This window comes from Musa acuminata, chromosome BXJ2-1 (genome assembly GCF_036884655.1).
Source record: "Musa acuminata AAA Group cultivar baxijiao chromosome BXJ2-1, Cavendish_Baxijiao_AAA, whole genome shotgun sequence".
NCBI lineage: Eukaryota > Viridiplantae > Streptophyta > Magnoliopsida > Zingiberales > Musaceae > Musa > Musa acuminata.
In genome coordinates, this window is record NC_088338.1 from 3,069,699 (window position 1) to 3,081,962 (window position 12,264).

A 12,264-nucleotide genomic window follows, 5' to 3' on the forward strand; every position below is an offset into this window, starting at 1 on the left:
GGCGATGGCTCTTCCTTTTTGCTGTTCACTTCCCCTCCTCGAACATTGCCGCCCGAGTTCCATTTCAATTTCAAAGCGGTCGGGTCGGGTTCTCTTCGCGAACCCGTTAAGCTAGACCCCTTACGACCGTCGGATGCGGATCCAAGGGACAGCAGAGGGCCTCAGCTACTGTACTGCGACTTAGGATTAGGGATCGCAATTTCAAGTTGGACTCACATGGATCAGATGAAGTTTGACCAGTTTTGATCGAATCGATAAAGATCGTGACTCTGTCACTTATTTATGTCCTAATCTATTCTGATTCATTAAATTATTTCGGGAACATATTTATATTTGTAATATGCAGTTGAAGAAATAAATTTGAATAAATATATAATTGTAAAAAGTCTTGAGAACTTGATAAACATAATAGATGAAATTTATATTTTAAATTTGTATTGATGTAAGTATTGTTTGATAAGATTATATTTCAAAAATTCATTGAATATTTATAATAATTTTACCATTCTAATATTTTTAATATTTATTCAAAAATAATATTTTATTTTATAAAAGATAAGTGAGAGATTCGAGACTACGAACATGTAATAATCTATTAAAGTTTTTACCAATTAAGCTAATTGAAAATTGATAATGGTTTAAAAATATTTAAAAAAATAAAAGTTAATTATGGTCTAATAAAAAGTTCTTAATGCACATTAGAATTAAACCCAATAACGTTAATGGTGTTAAATTTAATTAGAGGACAAACTAAGAACAAATACTAAAGAAAAAAATTATACAGCAAAACCTCCTTTTATCAAGAAAAGATGGTAAATGATCAACAATGTCTTGATACCCAGTATAGAAATATGTACAAAATATGATAATATAAATTTTAATTTATTATTTCCTTAAATTTTGGTAATTTGTTTTTACAAATGAGCTCAACTTGAATGAGAGTTATCAATAATAAGTTTACCAAGATTGATTTATATAGATAAAATGAAGAAAACATAAAATAGTTATAGAGAATTTGATAAAATTGATATTATTGATTTTAAAATAAAATAAGAAATTATATATTACATTATATCTTATTATTTCATTTGTTAAAATTGTCTCGACGAGGACAAAATGAGGTCATCCACCGTGAACACATTGTTGCATATGTCTCATGTGTGAACATTTAAATAAAAAAAGTGTTTGATAATTTAGTTGATAAAAATTTTGATAGTTTATGAAAGGTCAAATCCTATCTTTTATCACTTAGTATTCAAAAACAAAAACAACTACAGATCTAAGAAAGAAAATGGTTATAAGAAAACTACAAGTCATTTCAAATCCATGGATTATAAGAAAAATGAAATCCAATCATAAGTCGTTTCAAAAACTACTAAAGATTATAAGAAAAATGAAAGAGCCACAAAATGAATTCGTCGGAAGATGGAAAGTTGGTGGATTAGCAAGGGGTTAAGTTAAAGAATCCCAAGTTGCTGATCTATTAGACAACAACCCGATCTGATTAATCAAAGCAATGATAAATTATACTCCGTAGGTGTCGATGGGCTAAATTCGATGGATATAAATTGGCCATTCCATATTATAAGGAACAGTGCATACGTTTGATAGTCAACAGTTAGAAGTTTAATTTTTTTTAGTTTTGTTAATCAGCAAGTAGGGATGGTTTGACATGAGCGGCGTTGTCTTCGGGTGGTGAAGTTCAGTTTGGGGGTTGGACGGTCACCTCTTATGGGTAGTCTCGTGATCGTGCCTCTAGGCTATATCGATGATTCTACACAACTAGCTTGTTCCAATGATATTTCGACTCGATCTCTTCGATACTTAAGTCAAGAAAATGAAGGAGATGACGGAAACAATATTAGCAATGTAATCAAGAGTGTAAGGAGACTCTTTTTCTTGCTTGCCTCGACTTGACTTGGGGCTTGACTTTTATACCTATGCATTAGGCGGAGCTAATAGACCTTCGTCAGGTCTCCCTTACCCTTTGTGGCAAAGACATTTAATGCTGGCGACTTATCAACGTGTGCTCCCAAGATTAGCGTTTGGGGACTGTCAGGATGACGTCTTCGATTTGACTTTCAGGGCTTTTATCTTAAATGTTGCTTACATGGCGAGGGGAAGCTAGGGGTGCTAGGATTATCCCTATCAAGTTTAAATAAATTATCATACTGATATATATTACTTGTGGGAGCTAATTACATATTATCCTTGTAGTTAGCTACCTTTAGCATTCTGATCTCTATACTTTAAAATTTTATATTGATATTCCTATAATTACGGAAGTAAAATATCTAAGTCAACTTACTATAATGCTATCGGTTTTATCAATGAAAATATAAAAATAAAGGGTAAAAGATAATTTTAATATTTCAATTAGTGGTGACAGACGATGACGTCGCTAGGGTCAATGGATGATTGTTGTGGATGAGGAGAGCGACGATAATAGATGAAGGTCGCTCTACATCTGCGTCCACGTTAACACAATTGCCGAGTGACCCTTTCACCGTATGACGTCGACATCGATGTAGTTGCCGAGCAATAAAATGGTCGTTCGGTATCTGCATTGACATCGATGTAGATGCAGAATAATCATCACCTTTCACCTTGCTTTCTTCATCGACAACATCCATGACCTCCAATGGCGTCGTCGTCTCACAATATATTAGTTATCTTTTTTACATTTCGTTTTTGTATTTTTATTAGTAAAATCGATAATATTAAGATAAATGGATATAGATATTTTACTTTTATAACTATATAACTATATGGATATTAATGAAATATTTTAAAATATAAAAATTAAATAATATATAATTAACCCGACTTACTCAAGCTTAACATCCAAATATCATACTTTTGAAGGCACACATCACTGCGACACAGGCAGTCTCGCTCTGCAACCTTCATCAACGCTAGCTTGTTCAATTTGTGTTTTCCCTCGATCTACTTTGTTCTTATGGCTACATCCTCGTGGCCCAAATACCAGTAGATTAACTCCTTTCAACTTTAAGAATAAGCTGAAATCGTGATACATCAGATGATGAATCGGACGAAACATGTTCATCCAATAGTCTCTGGGCCACCGAGGACCGGTTCCGATCGTCTTCCAAATGTTTCGGTCGAACCGTTCACTTCGCTTCCCTCTTATACGATTTCCTTTTCCGCGTCACGTTTGACGGTGAGCCGCCGGCCATGTTTGACAATTCTTCTCGGTTAACAAGTCTAAAGTGGAGGCGTTTAATTGTCAGTGTCTTCACTGTTTGTGAGGTCTGTGGTATCCGACAAGAACAGTGACCGTCACATCAGCACAGGGGATCGGTTAATGTGTGTAGGATGCACACCAAAGACGACCAATCCAACCCTCGACGGGCACTCTCACGATGAGGGCAGCTTGGTTTTCTTCTCTTGAGCCCCCGGTTCTCCTCTCCAACTCACAAAAAGACCGACAGCACCAGAAGAGCTTATCCACTGATTGAGGGGAAATGGCGATGGTTTTAGATGCTTTTGTGAACATTTTCATCGAGAAGCTGGCAGATCTCATCCAAGACAGGGTTGTGATGATGTCGGAGGTGGATGACGAGCTGCAGAAGCTCAAGGAAAGTCTGGAAACAATTATTTGCCTGCTGAAGGATGCGGAGAGGAAGAAGATCCAAGACTCGGCGATCAATAGCTGGGTGAGGAAGCTGAAAGATGTCATGTACGAAGCTGACGACATTATCGACCTCTGCAAAGCTGAGGATGGCAGACCCGCCGAGGAAGAACCACCGTCGACGTCGTTGGGTCAACGGGTACGCTGTGGCTCCCCTCTTCTCTCATGCTTTGGTAGTGTTCCCTTCCGTTATCAAATTGGTATCAGGATTAGGGACCTGAATGATCGACTCCAACACCTTTCTAATGATCACTTGAGCTTTAAGCTCGCTTCTATTAATCGACAAGCCTCAATAAGTGCCATTACCAGTAAAACTTCCCCGCTTCTGCCGCCGGACACCACCGGAAGTGTCATTTGTAATGCTACAGACACTCTCGTTGGCTTGTTGAATGAGGGAAATGGACAATCGCGTCGCCTTTTTGCTATTACGGGCATGGGTGGAATAGGGAAGACCACACTTGCTCAGAATATATTCAATGATTCTAGGATTATCGACAAGTATCAAATCCGATTGTGGGTATGTGTTTCACAAAAATATTCCGAGATCGATCTGTTAAAACAGATGATAAGAGGAGCAGAGATAGATCATGGGCAAGCAACGGAGAGAGCAGAACTAGAACCGATGCTTAGAAGGGCTATTGAAGGAAAGAGCGTCTTTTTGGTGCTCGACGATGTATGGCGAGCGGATGTATGGGTAAACTTACTTCGTACTCCACTGAGCAGTGCAATGGCCATCAGAAGAATTTTGATCACCACCAGAGACAGAAAGATCGCAAACCAGATGGGAGCCGTGCATATCCATAATGTCAAATTGCTGCATGAGGACGAAGGTTGGGAACTGCTGTGCAGGAGCGCATCGCTACAACGGAAGAAAGATATCCAAGACCTGCGAGATATAGGAATTGGGATTGTTCGGAAATGCCATGGTCTTCCTCTGGCAATCAAGACAATGGGAGGCGTTCTAATCACAAAGGAGAAAAGCCGGAGAGAGTGGGAAAAGGTGCTCGATAATGATGCTTGGACTATGAGCAAGCTTCCTGAAGAACTCAAGGGAGCTCTGTATTTAAGTTACGAGGATTTACCGTCTCATCTCAAACAGTGCTTTCTTTACTTTGCTCTTTTCCCTGAGGACTATGAGTTTCTTCAAGAGGATCTTGTTAAGTTGTGGGTAGCAGAGGGATTCGTAGAAAATGAAGGTAGCAAATTGCTCGAAGAGACAGCCAAGGAGTACTACACAGAGTTTATAAGGAGGAGCATTCTACAGCCAAAAGCAGGGTTTGGAAGTATACAAATTACTACATTGCATGATCTGCTGCGATCGCTTGCTCAATTTTTGGCAGAAGATGAATGTACCTATGGAAATGCTCGCGAAATAAAATTCCGTACCAAGCAAAAGCTTCGTCGTCTATCGATGACAGAGGAAGGGAATGTGGCAATAATGCCTGAAGTGTTTTCCAAGCACAACTGCCTGAGAACCTTGATGCTCTTCAGAAGCCCCACAACCGTCCTAAATGAATCCTTGGTAAGACTCCGGTGTCTCCGCTGCTTGTCTCTCAGAGGAACAGCAACCAGAAGCATCCCAAATTCCATCGGGGACTTAATTCACCTGCGATACTTAGATCTATGCTCTACCAGCGTGTCCAGACTACCGGAATCCATCGGGCAACTTACCAACCTGCAAGTGTTAGACCTCCGCTCTTGCAAGCATCTGTGCACACTGCCTCGGGGCATTACCAGATTGTGCAATTTGAGGTGTCTCGATCTTTTTAAGGCACCACTAGAACATTTACCGGCGGGGATTATGAAGTTGAAACAGCTGAATTTTCTCTCAGGGTTTGTGATCGGTGAGCGAGGCAACGTTGGTAATCAGATGCTGAGTGTTTGTGATTTGGAGGAGTTGAGGTCTCTTGATCGGCTCAGACACCTCGGACTAGATAGGCTGGAAAGGTACTCCTCTAATGGGACTTCTCTGCTGCTGAATAAATCCCTTCTTCAGAGATTACGTCTCTACTGCACATCCGCTGTCGAACGACAATATTCGGAGGAGGAGACGAATCAGATACAACATGTGTTTGACAATCTAAAGCCTCCACCAGGATTGGATGATCTTATAATCAAGGAGTTTTTCGGCCGAAAAAATCCAAGCTGGATGCAGTCATCGTCTTTGGTAACTTGTTTTCCTTGCTTGAGGTGCCTGACTCTGCAAAATTTTGCATCGTGCTTGCAGCTTCCACCACTGGGTGAGTTGCCGCATCTGCAATATCTGAAAATTATCGGTGCAAACTCTGTACTAAGCATCGGGCCGGAATTTCTTGGGGACGACGCAGCAACATCAACTGCGTTTTTTCCTGAGCTTAAATCGTTGATTATAGCAAAGATGCCAAACTGGGAAGAATGGTCTCTGCACCGAGGAGGAGGAGAAGCGGAAGAAGAAATAGCGGCAGCACCAGAGCGGCCACGCCTATTGCTGCCTAATCTCGAGACATTCATTCTTCGTAACTGCCCCAAGCTCAGATCTCTTCCACAAGGCCTGCTGGATCATGCAACCAAATTGAGCTCTTTGTTTATTGAGGGAGCCAACGAGCTGAAAGCCATGGAGAACCTGCCATCCCCGAGTGGACTACTACAAACCAAAGATTGTCCTTCTCTGGAAAGGATCTCAAACTTGGGGGCACTCAGGAAGCTGGACATAATTGGCTGCCCATCACTCGTGTGTGTGGAGAAGGTAGATGTACTGAAACGCCTGCAAATGAGCGATGCTGCCATGGAGCGCCTCCCCGAGTGGTTGTCGGCACTGGTGCAACAGCCCAATAGCAGTTTAGTTGTGGTGGTTGTATGCGACGTCCGTTTGCTGGAACGATGCATTAGAGGAGGAGAAGACTGGCACATCGTCCAGCAGATACCTGCCGTCAGCTTATACGCAGACACTGACAGAGGAAGTCGATATGTACACTACAACAAGGAGCCCGTCAGCTACGAGACCAACTTCATCACAGAGTCATAAAATGGTGAATCAGCGAGCGGCCTGTCGTTGAAGAATGGTATTCTTCTGCAAAACAAGAATGCCTTGGAGGAGTCCATCTTTCATCGACCGCATGCTTTGCTTTTCCTACTTATATGCTGTTGTGCTTTGAGAAGAGAAATGACGATAAGATGGTATGAGGAAGTAATGGTCGGTGGTGTCGTGGCCATGGGACCTTATAGCATTTGCGTCACTAGTGCCTATCTTGTTTCCTCCTGCCAACATGGTGTTCAAGTATGTTCTCTATGCCTGGCGAGTGTATGTATGTCCTATCATAGCTTTAGATTTTGTCACTTAATTATATCTGAGGGGTGTTTGGGCAATACATCATTTGGATGTCACTAAATTTATAAGAGTAATTTTTTTTTTTTTTTTGCAAGGATAAATATACAACACTATCAAGAATATTAAGTACAAATATAAACACTAAGTAGGTTACTTGAAGCCAGTATAAGTAATAAAATATGATTTTTTTATGCATCAAATTTCATAACACAGTCATCCATCAGCTTCGTTGAGCATAATCTACTGACTCAAAATATTTAACTTGAAGTTATTAATAATATAATTACTAACCTCTTAGTCTACTTTTAAGACTAAATCCAGGTGTTACAATTTAAGCAGATGATGACTCATATGAATATGAGATTCTAGGACTAGATTATTTGATGACCTAATTAATTTTTAAGATTTAAGATTTTTGGTTTATAGATTAATCCTGTTGAAGCATTATTTTTAGTAATTATGATATATATATATATATATATATTCTTGATGTCGAATATTATTTTTGAAGTCAGGGATTAGAATTGACCTGTATCCATTATATAATTTAAGTTATCATTCTTGACATTAATAATATATATGCTATTATTGTCAATGATATTATTTGTCTAATGCCATGAGATCTAATGAGGATTAAATATAATGTTAATTATTTTGGCACATGTAATATATGAGTTATTTTAGAATTATTAAAAATATGTATATTGAATAGTTTGATGGATTATCTTCTTTTCAACTGTTTTAGTTTGTTGAGTAGTATACATGTAGCACCAAATTTTATCTTATGTCAACAAACAATATATATTTGAATTTTAAAAATTATAATAATTTATTGAATATATATTTTATAAAAATTAATTAATTTTTTATATGCTTGTCAATCACCATTTTACTTGTGTTATCAAAAATCAAATTTATTGAATGAGTTTGCTCAAGTTATTTAGACATTATGCAACAAAAAGTGGGAAAAAAAAACTTAACTAGAGGTAGATCTGCATCTAAATATTTTCTAACTTGTTTTTTGACTTAGTATTTCAACTATGAACTAAGTTGAATTCATATCATTTTCTTATCAAATTTTCTAGGAGGGGATGAATGCAATCAACGGGAAACTTCTCCCCTTACCAGACATCAAATTCACATAGTTAATATTTTCCTTTATTTGAATTTTTTATTTCCTTTTTTGTGCATTATAATTAAGGGAATAACTAAAATTAGTTTCCTTAATAGTGTGGGAAACTAAAAAAGTTAGTCTATCAATTAAATAATTACATAATCTAAAAATTATCTATAATCATAAATGATTTTTCTCCCTTAATAGAAATTATTATCATAAATAGTGTGTTACTTTATTTAAATTATTAATTTTCTTGTTTGTGTAGTATGGTTAGGAAAATATTTAAAATTGATTTTCATAATCATGTGAATAAGTTAAGAATTTTATTAATTAATTTATTTGTTATTGAGTGATTTAATTTTGAAAATTAAATAATTTAAATTTTATTTTAGTGTATGAATCATAATAAATAAATATAATAAATATATATTTATATATGAAAGTAAAATAAATAATAAATAAAATAAATTATTGCTTACCTTTTGAGGAGAACTCATTTTCTTCTATATAAAGAGGGCTCTTCCTCTCTCATTCCTCACCGGTAGTGGAAGAATTGAGAAAATAATTCTCCAAGTAGAGGATCCTCGAGAAGTGGTATGATGATCTATTTCTTTTTTATTCATTTTTATTTTTATTTTTTATTTTTTGATATTAAAATTTTTATAATTTATTTGATGCATAATAATATTTAAATTTTATAATCTTATTATTAATAAATAATGATCATTGAATTATGATGTTAGAATAATTAGTCAATTTAATAATAGTTTTTAATTCATTTAATTAGACATATTTATGCTTTAAGAAATTACATGTGAATATTTATGATTTAATTAGTTTTAAATTTAAAATTATGAATTTAAATTAGTTATTTATGAAAAATATATTTGAGATTAAATAACATATTACTTGGGACAAACATGTGTGACACATATAACTCATCTAATACTCGAATGAGTTGGTTTATTCTGGATTAGTATCATGCGATATAGTCTAATTTTCTATCCCTTTATTGGTTTGAGCCCGTTTGTTAACAAAATTAGATAGATTTAATTGTTTCAAGCTGGTCTAAGGTAATTCTAAACCAACTTGACAAATTCAAGCCTATATGATCTAATTGAAATCAAATAAATCTAAATTAGATAAATCTATGATAATTCTAAATCGGTATGATAAAAATTTGAGGTTGGTTTCGATAGATCCTAATTGACTTGTGTTTGGTTCAAGTTAATCGAGTTATTCTATATTAGTTGCATGAGGACTATTGAGATATTAATGTTTTTTTTTATGATTATATAATCTTAAAATTTTATCTAAAAGTATTATTTTGAAATAATTATTAATTTTTTTCAAGATTAAATTCATGATATTATTGTGATTGTATCATATAATACTACATATAATTGTGTTGAGTAGTTTACATTACAAATATAACTTGTGAAATATAATTTGTGAAAAAAGTTGATGCAAAGACACCAATAGAAATAGTCCAGTAAATCATATATCAAACATAGTTCCTTACAATATTTTATCATACTATTTATTGGATATATATATATATATATATATATATATATATATATATATATATATATACGTATAAATAAATTATAATGATTGTTAAAAAATATTAATTGATTTACCTCTAATAAGTTACGTGACTTTATTTAGAAATCTATTTTTATGTGTAAAAATAAAAATAAAATAAAAAATAAAAAATAATTAAATTATTCTTATCTTTTAAGGGTGGACTCATCTTTTTCTTATCCCCTTATTTCAGAGGGGTAGCGAGAGAATCAAGGAAAGAATCTCAATAATTAGATAATCCTTCGATGTGATAATATCTAAAGAGAGGTAGGATCCTATATTTTTTTCTTATAAATTTTAATTTATATTTTAAAATATTTAAAATTAGAATCATTATAATTTTATAATGCATAATAATAATTTTGATTTATGATTAGTAAATAATTATCATAGAATTTCATGTCGAGAATGCTTGACTTATAATAAATTTTTTAAGCTTAAACAAAAGTTATGATTGATTTAATTATTAAAAATTTTATTTTAGATTAAAATAATAATTTTAATTTATTTAATTAGACACATCTCCGCTTCAAGAAATTATGTGTAAATTTGGGATCATGAATTTATTCGATTGTTTAATTCATTAAAAATAGATTTTTAAATTTAATTATTTAGAAGTCTTTTTTAATTCTAAAATTTTTAACGAAATGCTTATCTAGTAATTTGATCATGTTTAATTACTATTCTATAACATTTTAAAGTATTTCTCAAAATGTTAAATCTAATTTCAAGAGTCAAGCTTGAGTTTGACCGTAGTCAAACTGATCCATCAGACCGAGTCGACCAATTTTGAATAGCATCAGATCCTCGAGCACTTTTGCCTTAACACAGCTTTAGGTATTTTTGCCACATTCCCTTCCTCCGTTATCGATAGACGACGAAGCTTTAGCTCGGTAGGAAGTTTTATTTCACGAGCATCTCCGTAGGTACATTAATCTTCTGCCAAAAACTGAGCAAGCGATCGCAGCAGATCATGAATCTTACTCATTTTTATACTTGCAAGCCCTGGATTTGGCTGTAGAATGCTCCTCCTCCTTGTAGACTCTGTGTAGTAATCCTTGGCTGTCTCTCCGAGCAATTTGTTACCTTCATTTTCTACGAATCCCTCTGCTATCCACAACCTAACAGCATCCTCTTCACCAAACGCATAGTCCTCAGGGAAAACAGCAAAGAATAAAGCACTGTTTGAGATGAGAACTTCCTTGCTCATCGTCCAAGCATCATCGTGGAGCACCTTTTCCCGTTCTCCTGTGGCAGCAGTGATGCACTCCTGTATAACAGTTCCCCCAACCTTCGCCCTCACGCAGTAATTTGACATTATGGATCTGTTACTGCTACCATCTGACTTGCAATGTTTTGGTGTCTGGTCACAATCAACATTCTTCCGACAGCAGCTGCTCTGCTTAGTGGAGAACGAAGTCTGTTTACCCACCCATACATCATCCACCACGAAAACCACACTCTTCCCTTGGATATAGCCCTTCCAAACAAAAATCGGTTTTTCAAGCCCCGGATTCGGCTGCAGAATGCTCCTTCTTACAAACTCTGTGGTGGTCTCTTCAAGCAATATGTCACCGTCATTTTCTACAAATCCCTTTGCCACCCCGAACCTAACGAGATCCTCTCCACAAAAACCATGATCCTCGGTGAAAAGAGCAAAGGAAAGAAAGTAATGTTTGATGTTGCTGCGTCGTCTCCAAGAAATTCCGGCCCGATGCTTAGTACAGAGTTTGCACCGATAATTTTCACATATCGCAGGTGCGGCAACTCGCTCAGTGGTGGAAGCTGCAAGCACGATGCAAGATTTTTCATAGTCTGGCACGTCAAGCAAGGAAAACAAGTTGCCAAAGACGATGACTGCATCCAGCTTGGAATTTTTCGGCCGAAAAACCCAACGATTATAAGATCATCCAATCCTGGTGGAGGCTTTACATTTGCCAAAGACATGTCGTATCTGATTCGTCTCCTCCTCCGAGTATCGTCGTTCGACAGCGGATGTGCAGGAGAGACGTAATCTGTGAGAAGTCCCACTAGAGGAGTACCTTTCCAGCCTATCTAGTCTGAGGTGTCTGAGCCGATCAAGACACTTCAACTCCTCCAAATCACAAACACTCAGCATCCGATGACCAACGTTGCCTCGCGATCACGGACCCTGAGAGAAAATTCAGCTGTTTCAGTTTCATAATCAATCCCTGCCGGTAAATGTTCTAGCGGTGCCACAAAAAGATCGAGACACCTCAAATTGCAAAAGCGTAGGTCTTACCAAGGATTCATTCAGGACGGCTGTAGGACTGTTGTAGGGCTTTTGCAAGCATCTGTGCACACTGCCTCAGGGCAGTACCGGATCGTGCAATCTGAGGTGTCTCGATCTTTTTATGGCACCGCTAGAACATTTACCGGCAGGGATTGATTATGAAACTGAAACAGCTGAATTTTCTCTCAGGGTTCGTGATCGGTGAGCGAAGCAACGTTGGTAATCAGATGATGAGTGTTTGTGATTTGGAGGAGTTGAGATCTCTTAATCGGCCCAGACACCTCAGACTAGATAGGCTGGAAAGGTACTCTTCCAATGGGACTTCTCTGCTGCTGAATAATTCCCTT

General features: G+C 36.3%; 1 protein-coding gene across 1 annotated transcript; it reads left to right on the forward strand.

The window, feature by feature from the left end:
* The first annotated feature begins 3,345 nt into the window (after positions 1 to 3,345).
* On the forward strand, positions 3,346 to 7,004 carry LOC103986234 (putative disease resistance protein RGA4). The gene has a single exon (XM_009404179.3). The coding sequence runs from the start codon at positions 3,486 to 3,488 to the stop codon at positions 6,654 to 6,656; it is 3,171 nt and encodes a 1,056-aa protein (XP_009402454.2). The 5' UTR covers positions 3,346 to 3,485; the 3' UTR covers positions 6,657 to 7,004.
* The last annotated feature ends 5,260 nt before the right edge of the window (positions 7,005 to 12,264 follow it).